This window comes from Stegostoma tigrinum, chromosome 22 (genome assembly GCF_030684315.1).
Source record: "Stegostoma tigrinum isolate sSteTig4 chromosome 22, sSteTig4.hap1, whole genome shotgun sequence".
In the NCBI taxonomy this organism is placed as follows: domain Eukaryota; kingdom Metazoa; phylum Chordata; class Chondrichthyes; order Orectolobiformes; family Stegostomatidae; genus Stegostoma; species Stegostoma tigrinum.
This window is the reverse complement of record NC_081375.1, coordinates 6059795-6083405: the sequence shown is the minus strand read 5'-3', so window position 1 is coordinate 6083405 and position 23611 is coordinate 6059795. Positions and strand designations below refer to the sequence as shown.

Below are 23611 nucleotides of genomic sequence, written 5' to 3'. Positions count from 1 at the left end.
CTCAGTTCAAATGACCAGGAAAACCACATACAGTTTATAATTGTTTATGAAAACATGATTTGTAATGTGTTCCTGATTAAGTGATGAAGCAGTGACAGATTGACTGTAGTCTGATTGTTCTCTGGTTCTGTGTTGTCTCTATTAGCCACCTGTGAAATGTGTGGGATGGTTGGTGTGAGAGATGCTTTTTATTCCAAGACAAAACGATTCTGCAGTGTTTCATGCTCCAGAAGCTACTCATCCAACTCGAAAAAAGCCAGCATTTTAGCCAGACTTCAGGTACTGTTTAAGTCTCCTGTATCTACTACAACAAAAGTATTTCATGTTTTTTTGTACATCCCCAGCAAATTCAAGTCTCTTTCCCTTGAGTTCAGTTAAAAGGAAGCTGATAGGATAGCAACTCCCCCTTTTTTTTGGGAGCCAGATTGTTGTCTGTGTAGCAATATTGAGTCAATGAAGCCTGTTTTTCTAGTTTGGCTCTCAGTTGCTCCCAAGCTGCTTTGAACTTGTTTGACATTCACTTTGTCCCTTTTTAGATAGTGTTAAGACTGAACAGTTGGATTAGTCTCCTAATGGTATTCATAAGCTGCAGCTAGAATTCCAGTTCTTGTCAATGAAGATGTCCTACTAATTATAAGTTAGTGGCATGCAGCTACTTAACAATCTTCTCTTAAAAAGTGCTGTTTTGTTTGTGCTTTAATTACAGTGAGGATTTTCAAACAGTAATAGTTTGCACTTAGTGCGTTTTGCAAATTTGGTTTATTGATTCCTGTGTCTTGTTTAGAACCTTTGCTTTCACGTGTGGTACAGCGATTCAACTCAATTGCATTTTTGTTATTGGGTGGTAAAATGATATCAATTGTAACAGAATTCTGCATCCTGTCCAAGAGGGACTGGGAGATGTAACAAAACCTCCTTGCTTCCATATCCTATACTCCGACTAATGAAGACAAGCATCCCATTTGCTGCCTTCACTACCCTGACAATGCTGACACTTTCAGGGATGTATGGACTTGAACACCAAAGTTCCTTGGTGCTCTGTCGGGACCCACCATTCACTGTGTGTCTCCTCCTATTAAATCTCCCAAAATGCCTTGTCTCACATTTATTGGAATTAAATTCCATTTGCCATTGCTTTGCCTAGTTTACCAGCTGTTAAATACCTGGTTGTAGCCCGATGCCATCTCCCCAAACATTGTCATCTGCAAGTTTATTAATTATACCTTCTACATTCACATCACATTGTTAATGTAACTGACAAACAGGAAAGGTCCGAGCACCAATTCCTATGGTACACCGCTGGTCACCGTTTTCCAGTCTCTCAAATTGCCCTTCATCAGTCTGCCTCCTTTTTGTAAGCAATTTTGGATCCAGTTTGCTAATTTGCCTTCAATCTCATGAGCTCTTGACCAGCTTTTCATGTGGGACCTTGTCAAAAAACCTTCGTGAAGTCCATCTTACCTCCAGCTCATCAATATGTTCAGTCATCTTTTTCCAAAAACTCAACTAAAGTAGTCAGACAGGATCTCCTGACAAATCCGTACTGACTATTCCTGATCGGTCCCTGCCTTACCAAGTATTGATTGGTCCTGCCCTTTTAGAATTTTTCCAATAATTTAACCTCCAGCTGACATCAGACTAACAGGTTGTAATTACCTGGTCTATTCGTGCTGCCCTCCTTGAAGAAAGGAACCACATGACCCATCCTCTGTCAAGTGGCACCTCACCTGTGGTCAACGATGTATTGTGAATCTCCTCCCTTAGGGTATGTCACATCAGACCCTGCGTTTGCTCACTATAACATCTAATAATGCCCTTATTAATCTTGCTGCCCCAACTGAAATCCACGGCTACCATGTCTTTCTCCTCTCTGAACACAGATAAGAATTAATCATTTAAGAGCTCACTTGTTTCCACTGGCTCCACACACAGATTGCCCTTTAGTCTCTAATACGTCCCGCTCTTTCCCTGGTAATCTTGGTGGTCTTAATACGCTTAGAAAGAATAGCATCTTCTACATCTGCAGCCTTTAAAGTTTAGGTCTACAAAATCATGAGAGGTATAGACAGGGTGGATAGCAAAAAGCTTTTTCCCCAGAGTGTGGGACTCAATTACTAGGGTCATGAGTTCAAAGTGAGAGGAGGAAAGTTTAAGGGAGATAGACGTGGAAAGTTCTTTACACAGAGGGTGGTGGGTGCCTGGAATGCGTTGCCAGCGGAGGTGGTAGACACAGACACGTTAGCGTCTTTTAAGATATATTTGGACAGGTACATGGATGGGCAGGGAGCAAATGGACACAGACCGTTAGAAAATAGATGACAGGTTAGACAGAGGATCTTGATCGGCGCAGGCTTGGATTGCCGAAGGGCCTGTTCCTGTGCTGTAGGTTTCTTTGTTTCTTTGTTAGAAGGATGAGGGCAGCAGGTAATTGGGGCTGCCACCACTTCTCTACTTCCCCAAGCCACAGGCACTGGATCAAAATCTGGGAATTCCCTGAATAACAGCTTTGTTGGTGTCCCCACACTGCATCAACTGCGGCAGTTCAAGAAGGCAATTCACAATCCCCTTTATGAGAACAAAGGAAAACGGGAAAAATGGGGGGGAAAAGCTTCTTCCTATCCACCCTGTACATACTTCTCATTATTTTGTAGACCTTAATTTGGTCCCCTCTCAACCTCTGTCTTTCTAATGTGAATAATCTTAACCTACTCAACCTCTCTTCATAGCTAGTGCCCTCTGTACCCTCTCCAAAGTATCCCCATCCTTATGGTCATGTGGCGACCAGAACTGTATGCAGTATTCCAAATGTGGTTGAACCAAAGTCCTGTACAACTGTAACATGACCTGCCAACTCTTGTACTCAATATCCTGTTCGATGAGTGAAAGCATGCCGTACACCACCTTGACCACTCTTGTCAACCAGTTGATTGATGGGTGACAAATGTTGACATAGCCAAAGGCACCTGTGAATAACTTTAAAAATGTCCGTGACACAATCTAACAGTAAGTGGTTTCCATCAAGTACGTTTAATTTGATCTATGATGGAAAAGGTAATGCATCTGACACTTAGGCCTAGTTCTACTTTCAACAGGGAAAACCTCCAACAAAGAAAGCGAAGGTTCTACAGAAACAGCCTTTAGTGGCTAAATTGGCAGCCTACGCACAGTACCAGGCAAGCCTGCAACAGAGCCAAACCAAGAGTAAAGCAGGTAATGGATCACTTCTCTTCTGTTATACAACACTGAAAAATGCTGGTCAGCAAAGAAAAAATTGAACACTTGGAATACTTCTTTGAAGTTTTGGCATTTCTCCTTTTGTTGCTTTATATATTTTAAGTTTTAACAGTTTAGCTAGAACATTGAGATTTTGGGGGTGTGATATCATTTATTCGAGAAGAAATCCTATTTGGCTTTGCTCTAATGTATGATCAGCTCTCCAAGTTACTAAGGCTGTCAGGAAGCAGATGAGATATACTCTGTCCTTCACTGAAGATTTTGAATTTTTTAAAAATTATGTACCCTTTTATTGAATGGCAGCATCTCTTCATGTGGCATTGTATAGGATATGCAGTATAGAAACAGATTTTGTTTGGTCCAACTGTTCATTCCATGCTCCGACTTAATTGACTGTAGTCTAATCATCCTGATCCCCCACCACCACCAATGTTTAGCGAGCTTCCCCTGAAATGTATGCGATTCACTTCAACTATTTCCTGTTGGAGAGTTGCTATTTTCTTTGCTATTGTCTTGGTGGTGATATTTCTTCTGAATTCCCTATTTGATTTCTTGATTCTCTGACACTGATATACCTTATTTTTGTTTTCACTTGCAGAGAAATGCCTTATCTACTTGGTCAAATCATTCATAATTTTAAATCCTCTCTGTTTACAGCATCTGCAGTTCTTTTGGTTTTTGTTCTTTCTCAATTTTTTTTTTCAAGGAAATGTAATACCAGTTGTTAATTCACTCCATTAGTATTACTGCAAGTTTATTAAAATTTTGTATCAGTTGCAGCTCCCCTTAGTTTTGAAGAGAATCCCTGTGTCACCCCAGATCTCCCCTTTGTGGGGTTCAACTGTCCGTTCCGTGCTACTGTGTGCAAGCATGAGACAGGTTTTGATTCTTCTGTTGTTTCCTGTGTGTCAGCCAGCCTACCTAGTGACTGGCTGAACCAGACCACCAAATACCCTAAGTCCACCCCTTCCCCTGTGCTGAGAAACCAGTCTGGAGCAAGATGCTCATAGAAGATTCACAATTGGCCTTGGCATATTTGCGTTGGCCGAATAAAATCTAACCAGTGTACCTCTGCTGCTGTTAGCCAGTTGGTAATCTCATGCTGGAAGTGCATACATAAGCGGGAAGTGTAGGTTAGTTCAGCTTCACCCACCCAAGCTCAAGCACTCGCTTGTGGCCACAGTTAGGTAACTGATGTCATGTAATCAAAGAGGTATGAGAAGGGTAAATATGTGAGGGAAGAAAAATGCACAGTTATACTTGTAGAAATTACTTTCTTATGCTATGTCATTGCTCTCTCGGACAATTGTTAACTGTAAGGATGTTGATGCAGTCTGTTTTTCTGACTGATATATAATTTTACAGCAGTTACTGTGGAAGGCTTTGACTGGGGTCAGTATGTTTGGAGCAATAAGTTTACTGGGGCACCTGTCAGCTGCTTCAAACATGTGAGTAGAATTCTGTTTTACTAATTTAAACATTGTGCCACTTGCTGCTGAAACGTAGAAATTTCCTAAAGCAGTCCAGTATTGTTTAAACATGAACTGTTGCAAAGGTTAATGATTTGTTGTTATTTGGAGACTTGAATGCTGAACTGGACAAGAAAAATGGCTAGAATTGTACCTGACACATAAGAAGATGGTCGTGGCTGTTGGAGGTCAGTCATTTCAGATCCAGAACATCTCTGCAGGAGTTCCTCAGGGTAGTGTCCTAGACCCAACCATTTTCAGCAGCTCCAACAATGACCTTCCCTCCAGCATAAGGTCAGAAGTAGGGATGTTTGCTGATGACACAATATTCAGCACTATTCATTATTCCTTTGACAAGGGAGCAGTCAGTGTCCAGCATGACCTAGACGATATCCAGCGTTGGGCAGATGTGGCAAATTTTTTGTACTAGACAATGACCATCATCAACACAAGTGAGTCCACCCATGTCTTCTTGCTGAATGCCCCACCATTGACAAACTGGGTGTTGACGTTGACCACGAACTAAATTTGACAAGCTGTGTAAATGCTTTGGCTACAACAGCACATGAGAAGTTAGAAATTCTATGATAAGTGATTTTCTACCTGCCCATTGTATTCCACCTGAATATGAAGCACAAGGCTGGAGCATGGTGTAATGCACTCCGTTTGTCTTGGATGACTGCGACTCCAACATTACTGTGACTTGACATCATCCAGGACAAGGCAGCCAGCTTGACTCCCATTTACCACCTTCACATTAATTCCCTTCAACATTGACTGACAGTATCACAGTGTACACTATCTACACATGCATACAGACGCTTATCCAGGCTTCTTTGGTAGGGCTTCCCAAACCTAAACCTCTGATACGTACTAAAACAGAAGCAGATGCATGGGAGCAACACTGCCTACAGGTTGCCTTTCGAGCCCCACACCGTACTGACTTGGAGCCATGTCACTGTTTCTTCACTGCTGTTGGGTCAAATTTCTTCCCTGATAGCACTGGTGTACCAGCATCCCAGGGACCTCCCAGTGGGTGTGAAATAGTGCTGACCGAGCTGTGACTGAGCAAAAAAACTCCTACTGTTACTTTTGAGATTGATTAAGAGCATCATTACAACCTAGGTAAAAGGGTGATTGAGGTTGTAGACATGCTTGCCAAGCTGGTGGGTTTGGATGCAACTATTCCATCACCCTGCTAGGTAATATTGTCTGTGCGCCTCCAGTGAAGCATTGGCGTTCTGTCCCACTTGGCATTTATATGCCTTGTTTTGCTGGGGTGGTTGGCATTACGTCTGGTTCTATTTCTCAGTGGTTTTACATCAGGTCCAATTCAGTGTGTTTGTTGATGGAGATCTGGTTGGAATACTAGGCCTCCAGGAATTCATTGGTGTGTCTCTGTTTGGCTTGTGCTTTCCCAATCAAATTCGTGCCCTCCTTCGTCCGTGTGTAGTGAGACAAGTGGCTCGGTGGTGTTTGTGTATCTGTATTGTCAGTTTTCTTCCAGTTTGGAATCTTCTCAAACTAAAAAGGTGTTTCTTTGAAACCTGGAATCATCTGAAAGGTGTGACATTTTCAAGAGTAAAATAAATTGAAGTTCTTTTCTGAAATAAGAACGAACATTGGCTTTCAACACAGATCTAAAAAGTGGTTGTAGGTTGCTCAAAACCACTTGATACTAGGCATTTGTGATGAACTGTTTGAACAAGCAGTGATCTGGAGCTGAGGGAATGTACTGATGCAGCTCCTCTTGATGATAAGAGGTTGAATGATAACTGTCAAGAGTCCACAGACCAATGACAGAGACCTTTTTTGCCAACAACTGTGTTTAGGTGTCAGGTAGCTAAGCAGCACAAAGCTGGGAACAGGCTGCAGAGACATGGAGCAACAGAGTTGTGAAGATCAATATTCCCTCGTAGCTGCTGTGATGTTCCATGCATAGGGTCAGAGCGCTTGTTGCGGCTTTGACTTTGATTCTGGAAATCACTGCCATAGAAAATCTGCTGAAGCCTGTGTAGCAATTAAAATTAGAGCACTGCTGACCATCTTCACCCAGCTGAGAAATTGCCTGTTCTCTGCAGTCAAAACCTGAGGAGAGCCGGTGCCCTTTACTGGAGCAGTTAACTGAGCTGTGACTTTTGAGTTGATAAAGCAGACACTTTTTTTTCCAAATGAATCAGTCACCCTGTTTTCTTAGAAATCAGTGGAAACATGCAGAGAAAGATACGTGAGTAACAAGGAGTCTGGCTGGTCAAGGATTGTTTCAACATCAGAACCAGGAGGCAAAGATGTGTCTGAACTGAATTTGTTGAATTTCACCCTCTGCTAAAAATCTACTTTCCCAATTTTTTTAAAAATTGTGTATGTATGGAGTTTATTAGGAGATTAGAATGTTAGTAATATTACACACCAATGGTTTAAATCTGTTTCCGGTAACTGTTGTCTACTTGCTTCCAATATCTTGTTTAGCATAGAAATCTGGTCTATACTTTCTATCTCACTTGATCTGAAAGTGAAGTAAATTGGGCTACTGTGTTTGCTTTCAAAGGAATCTTTTAGCATTTTGATACAGTTCTGAGAATAGTGGGGCTTGACTTATAGCACTGCCCCACTGACTAGTAACACGACAGGTTTTGTAGCGTGAGAGATATGGGCCACAGATGGATAAATTCATTCCAGCTGCAGATGAGCTGTGAGCTAAAGGAATGGGAGAATTTGGTTGAGGGTCTGAACATATTATTGAAGTTCTGATTTGCATGTAACCCATGCTGTTTAACTGGAGTGTTGCTTGGAGTAGTTACACCTGCACCAAGTCCTTTTTTCTTGGTCAAACACGTAAGCACAAACTTTGCCTTGATTGACAAAAACCACAGATTTGAACACCAAGTCCCCCTCCAAGCTGCTCACTATCCTGACTTGGAAATAATATTGCTATTCTTTCCAGTGTTGCTGGGCCAAAATCCTGGCGCCCCCTTTGTACAAGCACTGTGTATATTTCCACTGCAGATGTGCCATTGGGTTAAGAATGCAGCTCACGACTACTTTCCCCAGAACCATTAATCATAGGTAATGCATGCTGGGTTTGGCACTGATGCCTACATCCCATGAAGGAAGAGAAAAAATGCTGCTTGTTTCAGTTATTCGATGTTTCATTGGGGATTGAGATCATGAGCCATGTATTTCCTCTGTTTCCCTCGCTTCCTGGCCTCCCTCTCCTCCAAAAGTCATTCTTGCCTAAAATCTAAAACAGATGACTATGTTGTAATTTCCTAGGGAATAGTGCTGAGATTTTAGGATTGTCAGTTACTTTAATTATGGTGTGTTGTTAGCACCATGACACAATTGTAACTCCATTGGATATAATTGTTTCCTTTGGAGTTTTAATTGTAAAATACAGTCACTGGAATTTTGAAGGGATATAATCAGTGTGGTTTAAGTAGTGGGAGGTAGTGAGTTCATTTGTAATAAGACCAGATTGAGTACTTTAAAGGATCTTAAAAATATCCTGTTGATAAAGTGGCTGTATAATCAAGCAGACTGTGATGCCATCTGAACCTTTAAATTACTGTTCTGCCTTTTAAGGTGTTTATTTTTCATTTTTTTTAAACAACTTGGTCGCCCATGAGAGTCTCCTCTAACTGTTTACTTGTTTCCAGTCTGTAACTTCCTTCTGATATCTCTTCTGTGAACCAATTGTTCTTTGACCATCACTTTTTTTCTTTTATCCATCTTTGTAGAAACTCGCTTCAATTTCTGTAAATAATCCTTTACTGATAGCTCTTTATGACCTACACTTGTTACAGCCCAGAATTAAAAAATTGCTTTAAAAAAAAAGACAAAGTTGAAGCTTTTCAGTTTGCGGTCTTCAGGACTGAAACACGAGAAGCCAAACTTAAGGGAGCACCAATTGTGTCTCATGACAAGAATACTTAGTACAGTTGGTGTGGTGATACAGTTGGAACTGTGAATAAAAAAAGGTGGGAACAGAATTAGGCCACTCAGCCCATCGAAGCTCAGTTAGATCATGACTACAGCATCTGTAACACTGCTCCCTTTTTGTTATCAAACAGGTACCTATGTGGACTCACTGGGGAGACGTTGAGGAGGGTGTAAGGGTGGAGGTACCGAACACAGATTGCAACCTGCCTACAAAGGTCTTCTGGATTGCAAGCATCATAAAGTTAGCAGGTACAATTGAATTCATGTTTTGGCAACAATGACAGGTATTGCTACACATAATTTACTGCCCTTAAAACCACCTCTTGACCAAATGTTTAGCCCCTGATATTTCCGTGACTTGTATCATATTTATTTAATAACTCTGCTGTGAAGTGCCTTTAAGATTTATGTACTGCTTTTAATTTAAGAAAGACTAGTTATGAAGTTTTTTTTTATAGTTAGTGTGGTGCCCGAGTGGTGATCATCTGGTTTCCAGCCTAGCCTCTTCAACAATGCTTCCACCACTAAGCTAAGGTTGGGGAAATGTTGGCTGTAAGCTGAAAGAAGGGATTGTTTATCAAGGCCTGGTTGTCCTCCTGGTTTTGTGTCAACTGCTCTCTACAGTAGAAAATTCTACAGGCACACCATTCTCTGTGTCAAAGTCGAAGTGCAGGAATAGCAGATAGTTAAAAACACAAACTTTATGTTGCCTGTAGGGTGGCATGGTGGCTCAGTGGTTAAAACCCCTGCCTCACAGTGCCAGGGACCTGGGTTCAATTCCACCCTCGGGCGACTGTCTGTGTGGAGTTTGCATATTCTCCCCGTGTCTGCGTGGGTTTCCTCCGGTTCCCTCCCACAGCCTAAAGATGTGCGGGTGAGGTGGATTGGCCATGCTAAATTGCCCATAGTGTATGTAGATTAGGTGTGTTATGGGAATGGGTCTGGGTGGGATGCTGTCAGGGTTGGTGTAGACTTGTTGGGCCGTAGGGCATCTTTCTACACTGTAGGGATTCTATGATTCTATGACTTTAATCGTGAGAGGAGTTGAGTACAGGATCAAGGATGTCTTGGGTTCACATTTTTGTAGGTGAAGCCACACCTGGAATGTTGTGTACAATTTCTCTTTCCTTACCTGAGGAAGGATGCTCTTGCTATTGAGGGACTGCGAAGAAGGTTTACCAAGCTGATTCCTGGGATGATAGGACTGACACATAAAGAGATTAAGTCAGTTAGAATTGTATTCACTGGGGATTAGAAAAGTGTTGAGGCAGTGGTGACCATCTCCTAGAAACCTATAAAATTCTAACATGACTGGACAGGCTAGATGCAGGAAGGACGTTGCTGATACTTGGGGGAGCCAGAGCCAAGGGCCGTAGTTTAAAAATGAGGGGCAGACTTCTTAGAACTGAGATGAGGAGAAATGTCTATACCCAGAGAGTGGTGTGCCTGTAGAATTTTCTACTGTAGAGAGCAGTTGACACAAAACCATTGTGTTTTCAAGAAGAAAGTAGATATAGCTCTTGTGGCTAAAGACACCAAGGGATACAACGAGGAGGTTCGGAATCAGGTATTGAGCTTGATCTGCTGTGATTGTATTTAATGGCAGAGCAGGCTCGATGGGCTGAATGGCTGACTTCTCCTATTTTTACGTTCCTATGAGAGGGAATGAAGCTGCTGTTGGAATAATGATGCCACCAGCTTGTGTTGAGTAAAACAGTGAGAGCAGCTGTAGATTTGTCTGTCCTGTTTCTGATTGCTGCAGCCTGCTTGACAACATCCATCATTTCAATGTGGATGAGGCATTCATAAATACTTTTACCTTTAAACAGCTGAAACAATCCCAACCAGTTAGGGAGCAAGGATATAAAGATAGTCCTGTGTATCTGATTGTACAAAAATGTAAGACCATCAGGCCTGGGGTTAATATAGCATGATGACTTTGCTGTCTTGAAACACCAATTTGTCATCTAATTGTCCCTCACTGAAAAACGTCTCTGCATAATTATGGCCAAAAATTCATTGGTTTCCAGCAAAGAATAGAACAGTTCATATTGTTCACGTTTACTATACCTTGTCTCTGAATCTGAAGATTCTGGGTTCAGGTCCCATTGAGGGTGACAAGCATTGTTGGAGGTGCACTGTTATTTGAATACAATGATAGTGTGACCCTGTCTGCCTCCTTTAGTGCCAGTGAGATCCCATTGCATTATTCTGAAGAACAGGGAGTGCTGACCAATATTTCTCTGAGAAGATCACTGTACAAAGCTTATCTGATCATTTTCCCATCAATCTGTAGGGAGCTTGGATGGACATAAATTGACTACTACATTTCCTACACTGCTACTCTTGACTCCATTTGAAAATACTTGCATTTGTCATAAAGCTCCTTTGCCTGACTATGATCACAAGAAGCGCTGTGATGATGCAAGTCTGCCTTGCACCCTGTTGTCTCCGTTTCCCCCCACACTGAGGGAAAGAAAACATGGATATGTATTTTCTTCCTGATCTCGTCGTGAAGTGGTGGAAAATATTCTCTAGGACAAAGGCAGAACGGCTCTGAAACTGCTATGAGATGTACAGCTGTTGCTCAGGAGAGAGCCTGCCTCTCTGATAGGATGTGTGTTTTCTGTAGTAATGTGGCTGTGATTGGTGTTTGAGTTGGATGGTATGAACTGAGGTTCCAAATCTGGGGCTTGCTGCCATCACTGCAAGTGCAGATTGGCTCAATGAGCACTTCCTCACCACTAATAAAAATATATTTCTTGGTCTCAGTGATTTCTGTTTTCTCTTAGGTTATAAGGCTTTGCTTCGATATGAAGGTTTTGACAATGATTCCAGTCTTGATTTCTGGTGCAACATATGTGGTACGGATGTTCATCCAGTTGGTTGGTGTGCAACTAGTGGCAAGCCATTAGTCACTCCTCGCAGTAAGTATTCTTCCTTTTTTTTAAACAGTTTGAGTTGTTTGTTTGCCTATGTTATCTAAAGCTTCCCAGGGCTATTCTGGTTTCCTGAATTAACTCCCTGTTCCTATTCCCTGTTGCAAATTATCTTAAACCCCTGCCCCTTGTTTCCTTCACATTCACCTCCAACGAGAGGAATGAGGAATTCATGGATTTCTCTGTCATTGACACCATCTAATTATCTGTTTCCATCACTTTGATTCCTATCAGTCACACTGCCCTTACCACCCTAACTTGCTGCCAAACTTCCCTCTGCCCTAGCCCTGAACTGATCTTTTTCTTTAGTTTGAACATAGAACGTAGAAAAGTATAGCACAGTACAGGCCCTTCGGCCCACGATGTTGTGCCGTGGAATAATCCTAATCCAAAAATAAAATAACCTAACCTACATTCCCCTCAATTCGCTGCTGTCCACGTGCATGTCCAGCAGTCGCTTAAATGTCACTAATGACTCCGCTTCCACAACGGCCACTGGCAAAGTATTCCATGCGCTCACAACTCTCTGGGTGAAGAACCTCCCTCTGACATCTATGCCTGTTGTCTTCACTGATGCCCTCTCTAAACAGCACTTCTCAATGAGACCCAAATGGTGTACCCTCAGTCCTCTACCCACTAAACTGCTGGCCATCCAGCTTCTCTTCCAGGTGTTCTGTACTGTTTGTTGTTCACAATTTCCTTTATCTCTTCATTTACTCTATTTTGTCTTTTAGAACTGCTGATGTCACCCCATCCTCAAAAAAAAACCCATAGCAATGCCCTTGCCAAGTGGTATCCCATTTCTAACTTCCATTTCCTCCTCAAAATTTTGTAGGCATTATCACTCCCCAAGCCTGTGCCCATCTTTCTCTGCAATCCAATATTGGCAACTTGGGCACAGAATTACAGCTGGAGTTTAATCCAGACAAAAGCAAGGTGATACATTTTGGAGGATCCAATTCAGTGTGAGTTATACTGCAAATAGCAGAACGCTTAGGAACATTAACACCTAGATGGATCTAGGCATACAGGTCCACCATTCCTAAAAGTGGTGACATGGGTGGCCAAGGTGATAAAGGAGGCATGTGGCACGTTTGCCTTCATTGCCAGGGCACAGAGTACCAGCGTTGGCAAACTATGGCGCAGCTACATAAAACCCTTCTTAGGCTGTATTGTGTGCAGTTTTGGTTGCCACCTTACCAGAAGGACGTGGAAGCTTTGGAGAGAGTGCCAAGAAGGTTCACCAGGATATTGTTACAGAGATAGTAGGAACTGCCGATGCTGGCGAATCTGAGATAAAACAGTGAGGAGCTGGATGAGCACAGCAGGCTAAGCAGCTTGGGAACCCTGAGCCCAAGGGTATCAATGTGGACTTCACATGCTTCAAAATCTCCCCCTCCCCTGACTGCATCCCAAAACCAGCCTAGCTCGTCCCCACCTCCCTGACCATTCCACCCACCTCAAGCCCCACACCCATCTCCTACCTACCAGCCTCATCCTGCCTCCCTTGACCTGTCTGTCCTCCCTATCTCCTCCTTCTCCGCCCCACCCCCATTTATTTCAGAACCCCCTTCCCCTCCCCCATTTCTGAAGAAAGGTCTAGGCCCGAAATGTCAGCTTTCCTGCTCCACTGATGCTGTTTGGCCTGCTGTGTTCATCCAGCTCTACACTGTGTTATCTCACCAGGATGTTGCCTGGTTTCGAGGGCAGTGGTTCTGAGGAAAGGTTGAAAAGGCTAGGATTGTTTTCACTGGAAATTCAGTGTGGCTGAGAGGAGACCTGATCGAGGTCTACAAAATTGAGAGATATAGATAGGGTGGATAGTCAGAGGCTTTTTCCCAGGGTTGAAGTTCCAATTACAAGGGGAAAAGTTTAAGGGAGATTTGTGAGGCAAGTTTTTCCACACAGTGGTAGGAGCCCGGAATACACTGCCCGAAGAGCTGGTGGAAGCGGGCATGTTGGTGACATTTTAAGAGGCATCTGGATGGTTACATGAATAGGGAGGGAATAGAGGGATATGGGCAGAAGATTTGTTTTTTTCACTTTGTTAGGCTATGATCATCAGCACAGATTGAAGGGCTGAAGGGACTGTTCCTGTGCTGTACTTCTCTTTTGTTCTAATCCTTCGAGTCAAGTTTCTTTTACTTGTATGGGATACTGAAATAGCTCTTGATAAAGTCATCAATGTTATCCTATATGAGTGTGACACTCATCCACTTTAATTCCTTATTCCTTAATCATCTCAACCTGTTTGCAGTCTTCAGTACAATCATCGTCTCTCTGTAGGTATACATCTATTCAAAGTTTTGAAGAAGATCTGTAGCTCGCGTTGTGGGTGAGGTTGTTGACTTGCTCACCGAGCTGGCTTGTTCTCATTTAGATGTTTCATCACCATGCGAGGTAACGTGGAGCCTCCGATGAAGTCATGTTATTCTACTCCACATGGAATTTGTACTGTTTGGTCCATTATAGTGAGTAGAATCATTTTCAGTTTTGATCTGTATGGCTTTATATATGGGGTCCAATTCTTTGCCAGACAGACAGAAAGGAACCTAACCATCAGAATACATGTACATCAACTAGCAGCAAAGTGGCATGGCAAACTCTCCTTCATATCTGTGAATTCAGACAATGAAGGCCATCAGTTTAACTGGGACAAAGTAACCCTAGTAGCCCAAGCCAAACATAGACACGCACAGAAATTCCTAGATGCATGGCTCACCACCCATACTTCAATTAACAGTCATATTGAATTGGACCCAACATACAAATCAAATCATATAGATCAAAACCAGAAATGACAGTACTCACCATAATGGACAGGACAGTATAAATTGCAAGTGGAGCAGAATAACACCACATCATTGGAGGCTGCATTGCTGATGTTACCTAGCATGGTGATGAACAAGCCAGTTTGGGGAGCAAGGCATTAACCTTGTACGTGTCTATTCTATCCAATTGTCTTAGACATTCTAGGTAATAAATACAGTCAGAATATGATCATATCTTCTGCTTGATATGTGGGTCAATGCCTTGTTACTGCCTGACTTAATTTCAATCCAGCATAATTTTCTTGCTATTCCCTTTTGTAGCTATCCAACACAAATATACAAACTGGAAAGCTTTTCTTGTGAAAAGACTGACTGGTGCGAAGACCCTTCCACCTGATTTTTGCTCCAAGGTAAGATGGTCAGCTCCTTTTATTCCTTTTCCATCCCCATTTTTTCCTGAATCATACTGCCAAAATTTGTTACAATAAGGCGAAGGGTAGTAAATTGTTTACTTTTTAAACAAAGAAGCTAGATTATGTGTGAGATCCATGGAACCTATGAAGAAAATAAAGCCACAAGCTAGCTGCTTACTGCTGGGCTCTTCTGGGGCCTAACCTTGCTCGTTGCATCAAGTAAATGCAGCTTGATGGGGTTTGAAAATACTGCATTCTTAACTTTACTTGGAAACACATGGCTTCTAAGCCCACACATTCTCAGGAATTGCCTCAGGACTCTGATATTTGATGCCTACAAACTCCCTAGAACTTCTCCTTGAGTTCTAACAGCAGAGAGGCATTCAACTGTTTTTGACTACTCGGAGTCTTCAATGCAGAGCCCATGTTAGTCAGTTGCCTTTCCAGCAGTGTAGCTAAAAGCAGCACTGCCTAACATTGAGCCTAGATCAGACTTTTCCCATTGATGCCCTGCAACCTTTGAACCTGCTTCAGTGACTACAGAGCTGTCCTGAGTGACCACTCAAACCTTGCAACAAGCCCCTCCCTTATTCCTGGGTTGAATTAATTGTTGCTGCCTGGCAACTCTTGGAGCAGTCCATGCTGTAAATTTTACGCAAGAACATAAACAGTAGGACCAGTAAGACCATCTGGCCTGTTGAGCTTGCTCTGTTATTCAATGACATCATGGCTGATCTCTTTGTAGAATCTACTTCACTTGCCTGCCTGCTCGCAATAACCCTTAATTCCTTTACTGTTCAAAAATCTATCTACCTTTTACCTTAAAGATGTTCAATGAGGTGGCGTTCACTGCTTCACTGGTCAGGGAATTCCACAGATTCACAAATCTTTGGGTGAAGACATTCTTCCTTCACTCATTCCTAAATCTGTTATCCCTTATGTTGAGACTGTCCCCTAGTTCTAGTTTCACCTGCCAGATTCATAATTTTGTGTTTCTGGAAGATCCCCGCCATTCTTCTCAATTCCCATGAGAATAGTCCCTGTCTACTCAACCTCTCCTCATGAGCCAACCCTCTCAATTCCGGAACCAACCTAGTGAACCTCCTCTGCACCCCCTCCAGAGCTATTACATCCTTTTGTCAGGTAAGGAGACCAGAATTGTCCACAGTATTCCAGGTGTGGTCTCACCAGGTCCCTATACAGTGCAGCATAATCTCCCTGTTTTTAAACTTCATCTCTCTCGCAATGAAGGACAATATTCTGTTTGTCTCCTTAATTGTCTGCAAGCTAACTTTGTGATTCATGCACAAGGAGACCCAGGTTCCACTGCATAGCAACATGCTGTAATTTTTCACTATTTAAATAATAGCCAAATTTGCTGTTATTCCTTTCAAAATGGATGGCCTCACATTTACCAACATTGTACTCCATTTGCCAGACCCTTGCCCACTCACTTAACATATTTATATTGCGCTGCAGACTTTGTGTCCTCTGCACATTTTAGTCCACCACACATCCTAGTGTCATCTGTGAACTTTGAGACATTACACTTGGTCCCCAACTCTTAATCATCTATGTAAATTGTAAACAAGTGCAGTTTCAACACTGATTCCTGAGGCACACCACTGGTCATTGATCACCAACCAGAAAAATATCCGTTATCTCCACTGTTTGCTTTGTTTAAGTTAACCACTCCTCTACCCATGCTTATACATTACCTGTAACATTGTGAACCTTTATTTCAAGCAGCAAATTTTTGTGTGGCACCTAGACAAATGCCTTCTGGAAATCCAGATACACCACATCCACAGGTTCCCCAGTGTCCACTGTGTGCTCAGGAACTTTTCAAAGAATTCCAGTAAATTAGTTAAATGCAACCTACCTTTCATGAACCCATACTGAGCCTGCCTGAAGGGACAATTTCTATCCAGTGTTCTCTCTCTTTCTCTCTCTCCCTTGGTGGTAGATTCAAGCACTTGTCCCATTGCAGAAGTTAAGTTAACAGGCCTATCGTACCCTGCCTTTTGTCTATCTCCTTTTTTTAAACAGCGGTGTCACATTTGCTGTTTTCCAATCTGCCAGAACTACCCCAGAGTCCAGCAAACTTTGGTAAATTTCCTCAAGCGCATTTGCTAATTTCCCCCACCATCTGTTTTAGAACCCTGGGATGCATTCCATCAGGGCCAGGAAACTTGGTCTACCTTTAACTCCATTAGCTTGCCCAACATTACCTCTTTAATAGTGATTGTTTCTTGGTCCTCACCTGCCTCAGCCTCCGTGTCATCAATTATTGGCATGTCACTTGTATTTTCCACAGTGAAGACCAACACGCAGTACCTGTTCAGTGCCACAGCATTTCCTTATTTCCCATCATTAAATTCCCCCTTTCTATCCTGTAATGGACCAAAGTTTTCCTTGGCCACTCATTCATTTTACATGTTTGTAGACATGTTTGCTATTTGTTTTTATATTCTGAGCTAGTTTATTCTCATAAACCAAACTATCTATATTTATAGGTAACAAAGTGTGAAGCTGGATGAACACAGCAAGCCAAGCAGCATCTCAGGAGCACAAAAGCTGACGTTTTGGGTCTAGGCCCGAAACATCAGCTTTTGTGCTCCTGAGATGCTGCTGGGCCTGCTGTGTTCATCCAGCTTCACACTTTGTTATCTTGGATTCTCCAGCATCTGCAGATCCCAACTTTCTGTTGACCTTTTAAAGATTTCCCAGTCACCTTGTTTCCCAATAGTCTTTACCACTTTGTATGCATTACTTTTCAAATTGATAGCCTCCTTTACTTCCTTAGTCATCCATGGCTGATTATCTCTTTTCCTACAGTCCTTCATTTTTCACTGGTATATACTCTCTCATTATTTATTTTGTTTTAGTTTTATGTTCCTGCTAATGTGATTTATCCTTTTGTTTCTTCACAAATGTTGAGTTGTGCCTGAGTCTGATTCCAGGAGCACCAGCTGTTTCTTTTGATAGCTCTCCCAACACAAGAGTGTGGACCAAGCTTGTTGATGTAATACAGACGGATCTACTAAATCTTTGTTCTGATTTGGCACTCATTTCCATTGAGAAAGCAATTTGCTGCGTGAGCGTGGAACTTGTGGCCAAGTTATTTATGTCAGTCATTGAGCTCTCCAAACTGTCCTTTAATTTGAAACTGGCCACACCATGGCTTGCTACTCAAACAGATAGTATTGTAACATTTTGCCTAAGGCTCAGAAGTGTAGATAATGCCAGCCACTTCACTTCAGTCACATCAAGTGTCTTGCAGGTTGTTGAAAGCATGCAGTACCCATTCAAAACTGCCATGCGCGTAGAAGTTGTTGATAAAACTCACCTCTGCCGAACACGAATAGCAGTGGTTGAAAGCATAGTGGGAGGACGTTTACGGCTTATCTACGAAGAATGTGAGGATGGAACAGATGATTTCTGGTGTCACATGCTGAGTCCACTCATTCACCCCATTGGTTGGTCTCGAAGTATTGGACACCGATTCAAAAGAACAGGCAAGTGTTGAATTGAGAATTTTTCTTGTGTCGTGTTCTGACCAGATTCCTCTTTGTTTTTACCATGCTGGTACTGTGCCCATTTGGTTTTGTTTCTTAAGTGTAACTATAGGCATGACAGAAGCAGAAGGAAAAGTTACTTAAACCCACTCCACTTTAAATGATTTGTCCTTGCTTTGTTTAGTCTGTGTAATACTGCATGCCCACAACAATGTGATTCTTAATTGCCCTCAGTCCCAGTAAGCTAATGCAGTAAAGGCGGTTAGGAATATGTAACACTGGCCTTGTCAGTAATGCTAATATCCAACAAATGAACGAAAAGAAATATTGCAAGGAGAGGATTGCGGTGTCTACATGTGGATAATCAGTAGCATGATGCAAAAAAAAATTGTCCCAAGTGATGGGCCTTAAATTTATTAATCAATTTCGGTGCTGTTGTGCCACGGTGGTAATATCCCTAACTCTGGGGCATAGGATCTGGGTTCAAGTCTGACTTCCCCAAATGTCTGTCAAGACTTATCAGTGATGTGGAGGTGCTGGTATTGGACTTGGATAGATAAAGTCAGAATTCATATGACACCAGGTTATAGTCCAACAGGTTTATTTGAAATCGCAAGCTTTCATAGCACTGCACCTCTGTCAGGTGAAGTAGGAGGAAGCGTAGAGGCACAGAATTTGGAGGTGGAGAGATCTTTGCAAGATTAATTCCGGATAATTAAGAGTGCCAAAAGATGGTACAAATGATGAGTGACAGGTTGAATAGCCAGTGTTTGCCTGTGATCAAAAGCATCAAGCAGTGTGAGTAAAGTGTCATCAGCTGAATAACAAGTGAAGGGATGACCTATAATTTGATTAAGGCAGAGATAATTACAAAAAATTAAAATAAATTAAAAATAAGGTAGTGCTAAATACAAACCAAATGGCTGGAATAAAATGCTAGGTATAAGAGTCATATGACGATGGTCTAACTAAAGTAACAAGTAATCCAAAGATGTACAAACCAATGAAAGGCTCATGCAGTGCGATGTGAGCTCAAGTCACAGTTGAGGTCATCTTCATGGGTACAGAACTGATAGCCAAGTTTCATGTTGCACTACATGTAACCCCACCATACTGTTCAGTGTTTGAGTGTGGGGAGGAAATCTTCCCTCCCTCCCTCCTGTTTTGTTTGGATACCAGCACCTTGATAACTTTTATGTTCTGTCTACCTCTTACTAGTTTATGCATTTTTGGATACTTGTTATTTTAGTTACACCGTCATCAAATAACTTTTATACCTCTCGTTATTCCAGCCATTTGGTTTGTATTTAGCACCACCTTATTTTTAACTTAAGTTTTTGTAATTATCTCTGTGCCTTAATTAATCAAATTATAGGTCATCCCTTCACTTGCTGTTCAGCTGTTGACACTTTATTCTCACTGCTTGACACTTGATCATCTGCAAAGACTTGTTGTTCATCCTATTGACACTCCGCTCACACCATTTGTACTGTCTTTTGACACCCTTAATTGCCTAGCATTATCTTGCAATGATCTCTCCACTTGTAAATTCTGCACTGTGCGCTTCCTTCCACTTCATCTGATCAAGGAGCAGGGCTCTGAAAACTTGCCTAAACACGTAATTCATGTAACACCTTTTTTTAAAAAAAATGTACATTGTCCAATTTACATGTTGGTGTACAAAGTTCTGAGGGACATAAGATAGGTATGGAGTAACTGACCCTTGGAGGGGTGAATAATCAGAGAGCATAGTTTTCAAGTAAGGAGCAGGAGGGTTATAGGGTTTTTCAGGAAATACTTCTTCACCAAGTGGGTGGTGATTATCTATAACTTGCTGCTTAAGAATGATAGATGTGGGAATCCTCAAGACAGAAGTATTTAGGTGAATATTTGAAATGCCATAGCATAAAAAGCTGCAGACCAAGCCTTGGAAAATGGTATTAGGATGGATACTTGATGTCCAGTGTGGCACAATTGGCTGAATAATCTTTATTTGTGCTACGTTACTATGACTGTAGTGGTACTATATAATGTATTAGATATGAAAGAAACAAAAGACAAATAACCACTGCCTTGGAAATTGAGAATAATGCGTAAGCTTGGGGACAAACGTGATATTTTGGGCAGGATTAAAAATGAGAACATACCTGAAATCAGAAGTGACTGTTATTGTTCTGACTATTCACATTTTCGTGCCCATGAAATTTCATGTGAACGCTAGTGCTGAATTTCCGGGTTCTGCTGTTGGTTGGTTTTTATTCGCATCTAGGTTTAGTTTCTATCATCGATTAGTTCCTGCATTGCTTGGCTGTGTGCCCTTTTTAAAATTATATTAAATTTACAGACTCTCTTTGTATGTAGATGGCTCAAAGAAGCAGGAAGGGCAATGTGATGCTGCACCACAGCTGTTTGCAAAGGTAAGCTGAAGTAAGGAATTGTTCTTAATGGTTAATGTGGGGTGTTACCGATATTTATAACCTGAAAACATTCGTGATTGTATAGAGTTCTCTTGTTTGCCCAATTAGATGTTCAAATTGGTTTAGGGACACTTCAAAAATGAGGGGGTCTTCCATTTGGGGAAGTTTTTTCTTTGATGTTTATGTCTGTGGAAGCCCCCCCCACCTCCAACTCAACTCTGGAGGCAAAGTAATAGAATATTTTAACAAGGAACTTTGTGCATATCAGGGGCAGGTGGGAATCTGCAAGTCGGGATAAAATCCGATCGGTCACATTCTTATTGAAATGCACCGCAGTCTTGAGGGGCTGAGTAGCCTTCTAATTTGTATGTTCAAAAGCTGCATGTGCCTTTTTAATCCAAACACAACTCGTGCTTAGTCCCTTGGATGTTATTTTTTTTGGCTCATGTTGCAGCCTACTGTAAGAAATGCCGGTTTAATCATGCAGTATTACAAACTCAATGAGGTTGAACTGGCCAAATCAAATAAGTACTATTTGCTAGCAGAGGTATGCGAGATATTTGTGGTCAAGTTCACTTTCTTTGTTACAACAGTAATTTGGTAAGTTCATCTTTAAATGCAAGATTTCTTGTTGTTCCCTCATCAAACTTCATGTTCTGTGAAAAACTACAAAAATCTGTCCAGCTGCAAAAATAGACCAAGGAATAGGAATATAAAATCTTGTAACAAGCCTGATCTTGTGACTGGTTTATAGTCATGGAATGTTACTGGCAATTTGTTTTTTCTCAGTTGAGAAGGAAGCTTTACATCTGAAAGACTCTATTAATCAAGGATTGAACATGTTTTTTCCCCGGAAATTTGCCTCTAATTTTATAATCGGTCATTTTGAAGAGAACAGCTTCTAAATTACCAATGTTCTTCCAGGCCAAAGTTTTTTTAAATTAGGAATTAAGTTTTGCATCAGCATTATAACTAATCTTTGCTTGTGGCTATGTTTGTAAAGTGTCATGATCATTTGGGCTTGAATATGTCAAAACTCTGGAGGATGCCGACTGTTATCAATTTTGCCTCCAGACCTGTTCCTTTAATACATGCGACAACTTTTCTAAAACTTTCTATTTTCATCTAGTGAAGTTTTTAGTTGTTTTACACAAATCGTTCGAAAGCTGTTTGCTAGCAAATAATTGTGGTCACTATTTTAGTTGCGTACAAACTCCAAATGTAAGAATTAGGAGTAACTGTTGACCCCTCAAACCCACTCTACCAACCAATAAGGTAATGGCTGAACAGATTAGTTGACATGTTTGCCTACCCCTGATCAGTTTCATCCCCTTGCTTATCAAGAATCCATATACCTCTGCCTTGAAAATATTCAAAGAATTTCTTCCTCAACAGGCTTGGATGTCAAGTCCCTGAGAAACTCGACCTTCCTGGGAAAATAAATCTCACTGTGTGTTAAGGGGTTGGCTCTAAGTTCTTGCATAGGAGGAAATATCCTTTCCACCTGTCAGTATCCCTCAAGATCTTTTCTGTTTCAACCAAGTTTTCTCTTGATGCTCCAAACTTCAGCAGATTTTCAGCAGGTTAAGCTTACTTTTCCTCATCAGACAATCCAACTATTCCACATGTTCGTCTGATTAAATCTGAACAGCTTCCATCCTGAAATAAGGTGACCAATACTGTACACAGTAATCCAGATATTACCTCACTGTGATGTAACTGAAACATAGCCTACTTTTTGTATTCAAATCCCATCACAGTAAGCAATGACTTTTTTATTAGCTTTACTAGTAACTTGCAAGGAGTAGCATAAGGGTAGATCGTTACTGACTGAGGTGACTAGTAAACTCTTATGGTGGTGAATCTTTGAAGTTCTCTATTCCAGAAGGTTGTGGAGGCTCAGACATTGAATATATTGAGGACAAACCTTGATATTTTGCTGCATATGAGAAATGGCAGGGGGGTAGTGTAGGAAATGTGTTGCAGCAGACAAGAGCCATGACATCATTGAATGCCTTGGTGTTCCAAATTCACATTGTTGTGCTAACTATTAACTCGCTTTGAAGTGGCATAATGTGCTCCTTGGTGAAATCGTTTGTGTTGAACATGGCAGTGATAAAGTGTGGATAATATATGCTGACCTTTTGATGCCTATATCCCGAGAATGATTGATTTTTTTTTTTGTTGAGGAGCTGCCTTTGATTGTACTGAATCTCTTGATTTCCAGGTGAAGGATGTGGACCAGAGTGGAGAGTGGTTCCAAGAAGGGATGAAGTTGGAAGCAATTGATCCACTGAATTTGTCTGCGATCTGTGTAGCCACTGTCCGCAAAGTAAGCGCACTAGCACATGCGTGCACACAACCCTACCATAGTACACTACTCCAGCAGCCTCTTCTCCAGGGGTTTTATAAATGATCCACTGAATTTGTCTGCGATCTGTGTAGCCACTGTCCGCAAAGTAAGCGCACTAGCACATGCGTGCACACAACCCTACCATAGTACACTACTCCAGCAGCCTCTTCTCCAGGGGTTTTATAAATGATCCACTGAATTTGTCTGCGATCTGTGTAGCCACTGTCCGCAAAGTAAGCGCACTAGCACATGCGTGCACACAACCCTACCATAGTACACTACTCCAGCAGCCTCTTCTCCAGGGGTTTTATAAATGATCCACTGAATTTGTCTGCGATCTGTGTAGCCACTGTCCGCAAAGTAAGTGCACTAGCACATGCGTGCACACAACCCTACCATAGTACACTACTCCAGCAGCCTCTTCTCCAGGGGTTTTATAAATGATCCACTGAATTTGTCTGCGATCTGTGTAGCCACTGTCCGCAAAGTAAGCGCACTAGCACATGCGTGCACACAACCCTACCATAGTACACTACTCCAGCAGCCTCTTCTCCAGGG

At 41.8% G+C, this 23611-nt stretch overlaps 1 protein-coding gene across 8 annotated transcripts in view; it reads left to right on the top strand.

Moving 5' to 3' along the window:
* mbtd1 (mbt domain containing 1) overlaps nt 1–23611 on the top strand; it is an 87846-nt gene that overhangs the window by 45691 nt on the left and 18544 nt on the right. For all 8 annotated transcript variants that reach the window (XM_048554958.2, XM_048554956.2, XM_059653605.1 and 5 more), the window contains 9 exons: nt 146–279; nt 3093–3210; nt 4600–4682; nt 8774–8891; nt 11435–11569; nt 14674–14762; nt 18049–18283; nt 20645–20700; nt 22928–23032. In XM_048554958.2, coding sequence (XP_048410915.1) covers nt 146–279; nt 3093–3210; nt 4600–4682; nt 8774–8891; nt 11435–11569; nt 14674–14762; nt 18049–18283; nt 20645–20700; nt 22928–23032 — 1073 coding nt within the window. The remainder of the gene's footprint in view (nt 1–145; nt 280–3092; nt 3211–4599; nt 4683–8773; nt 8892–11434; nt 11570–14673; nt 14763–18048; nt 18284–20644; nt 20701–22927; nt 23033–23611) is intronic.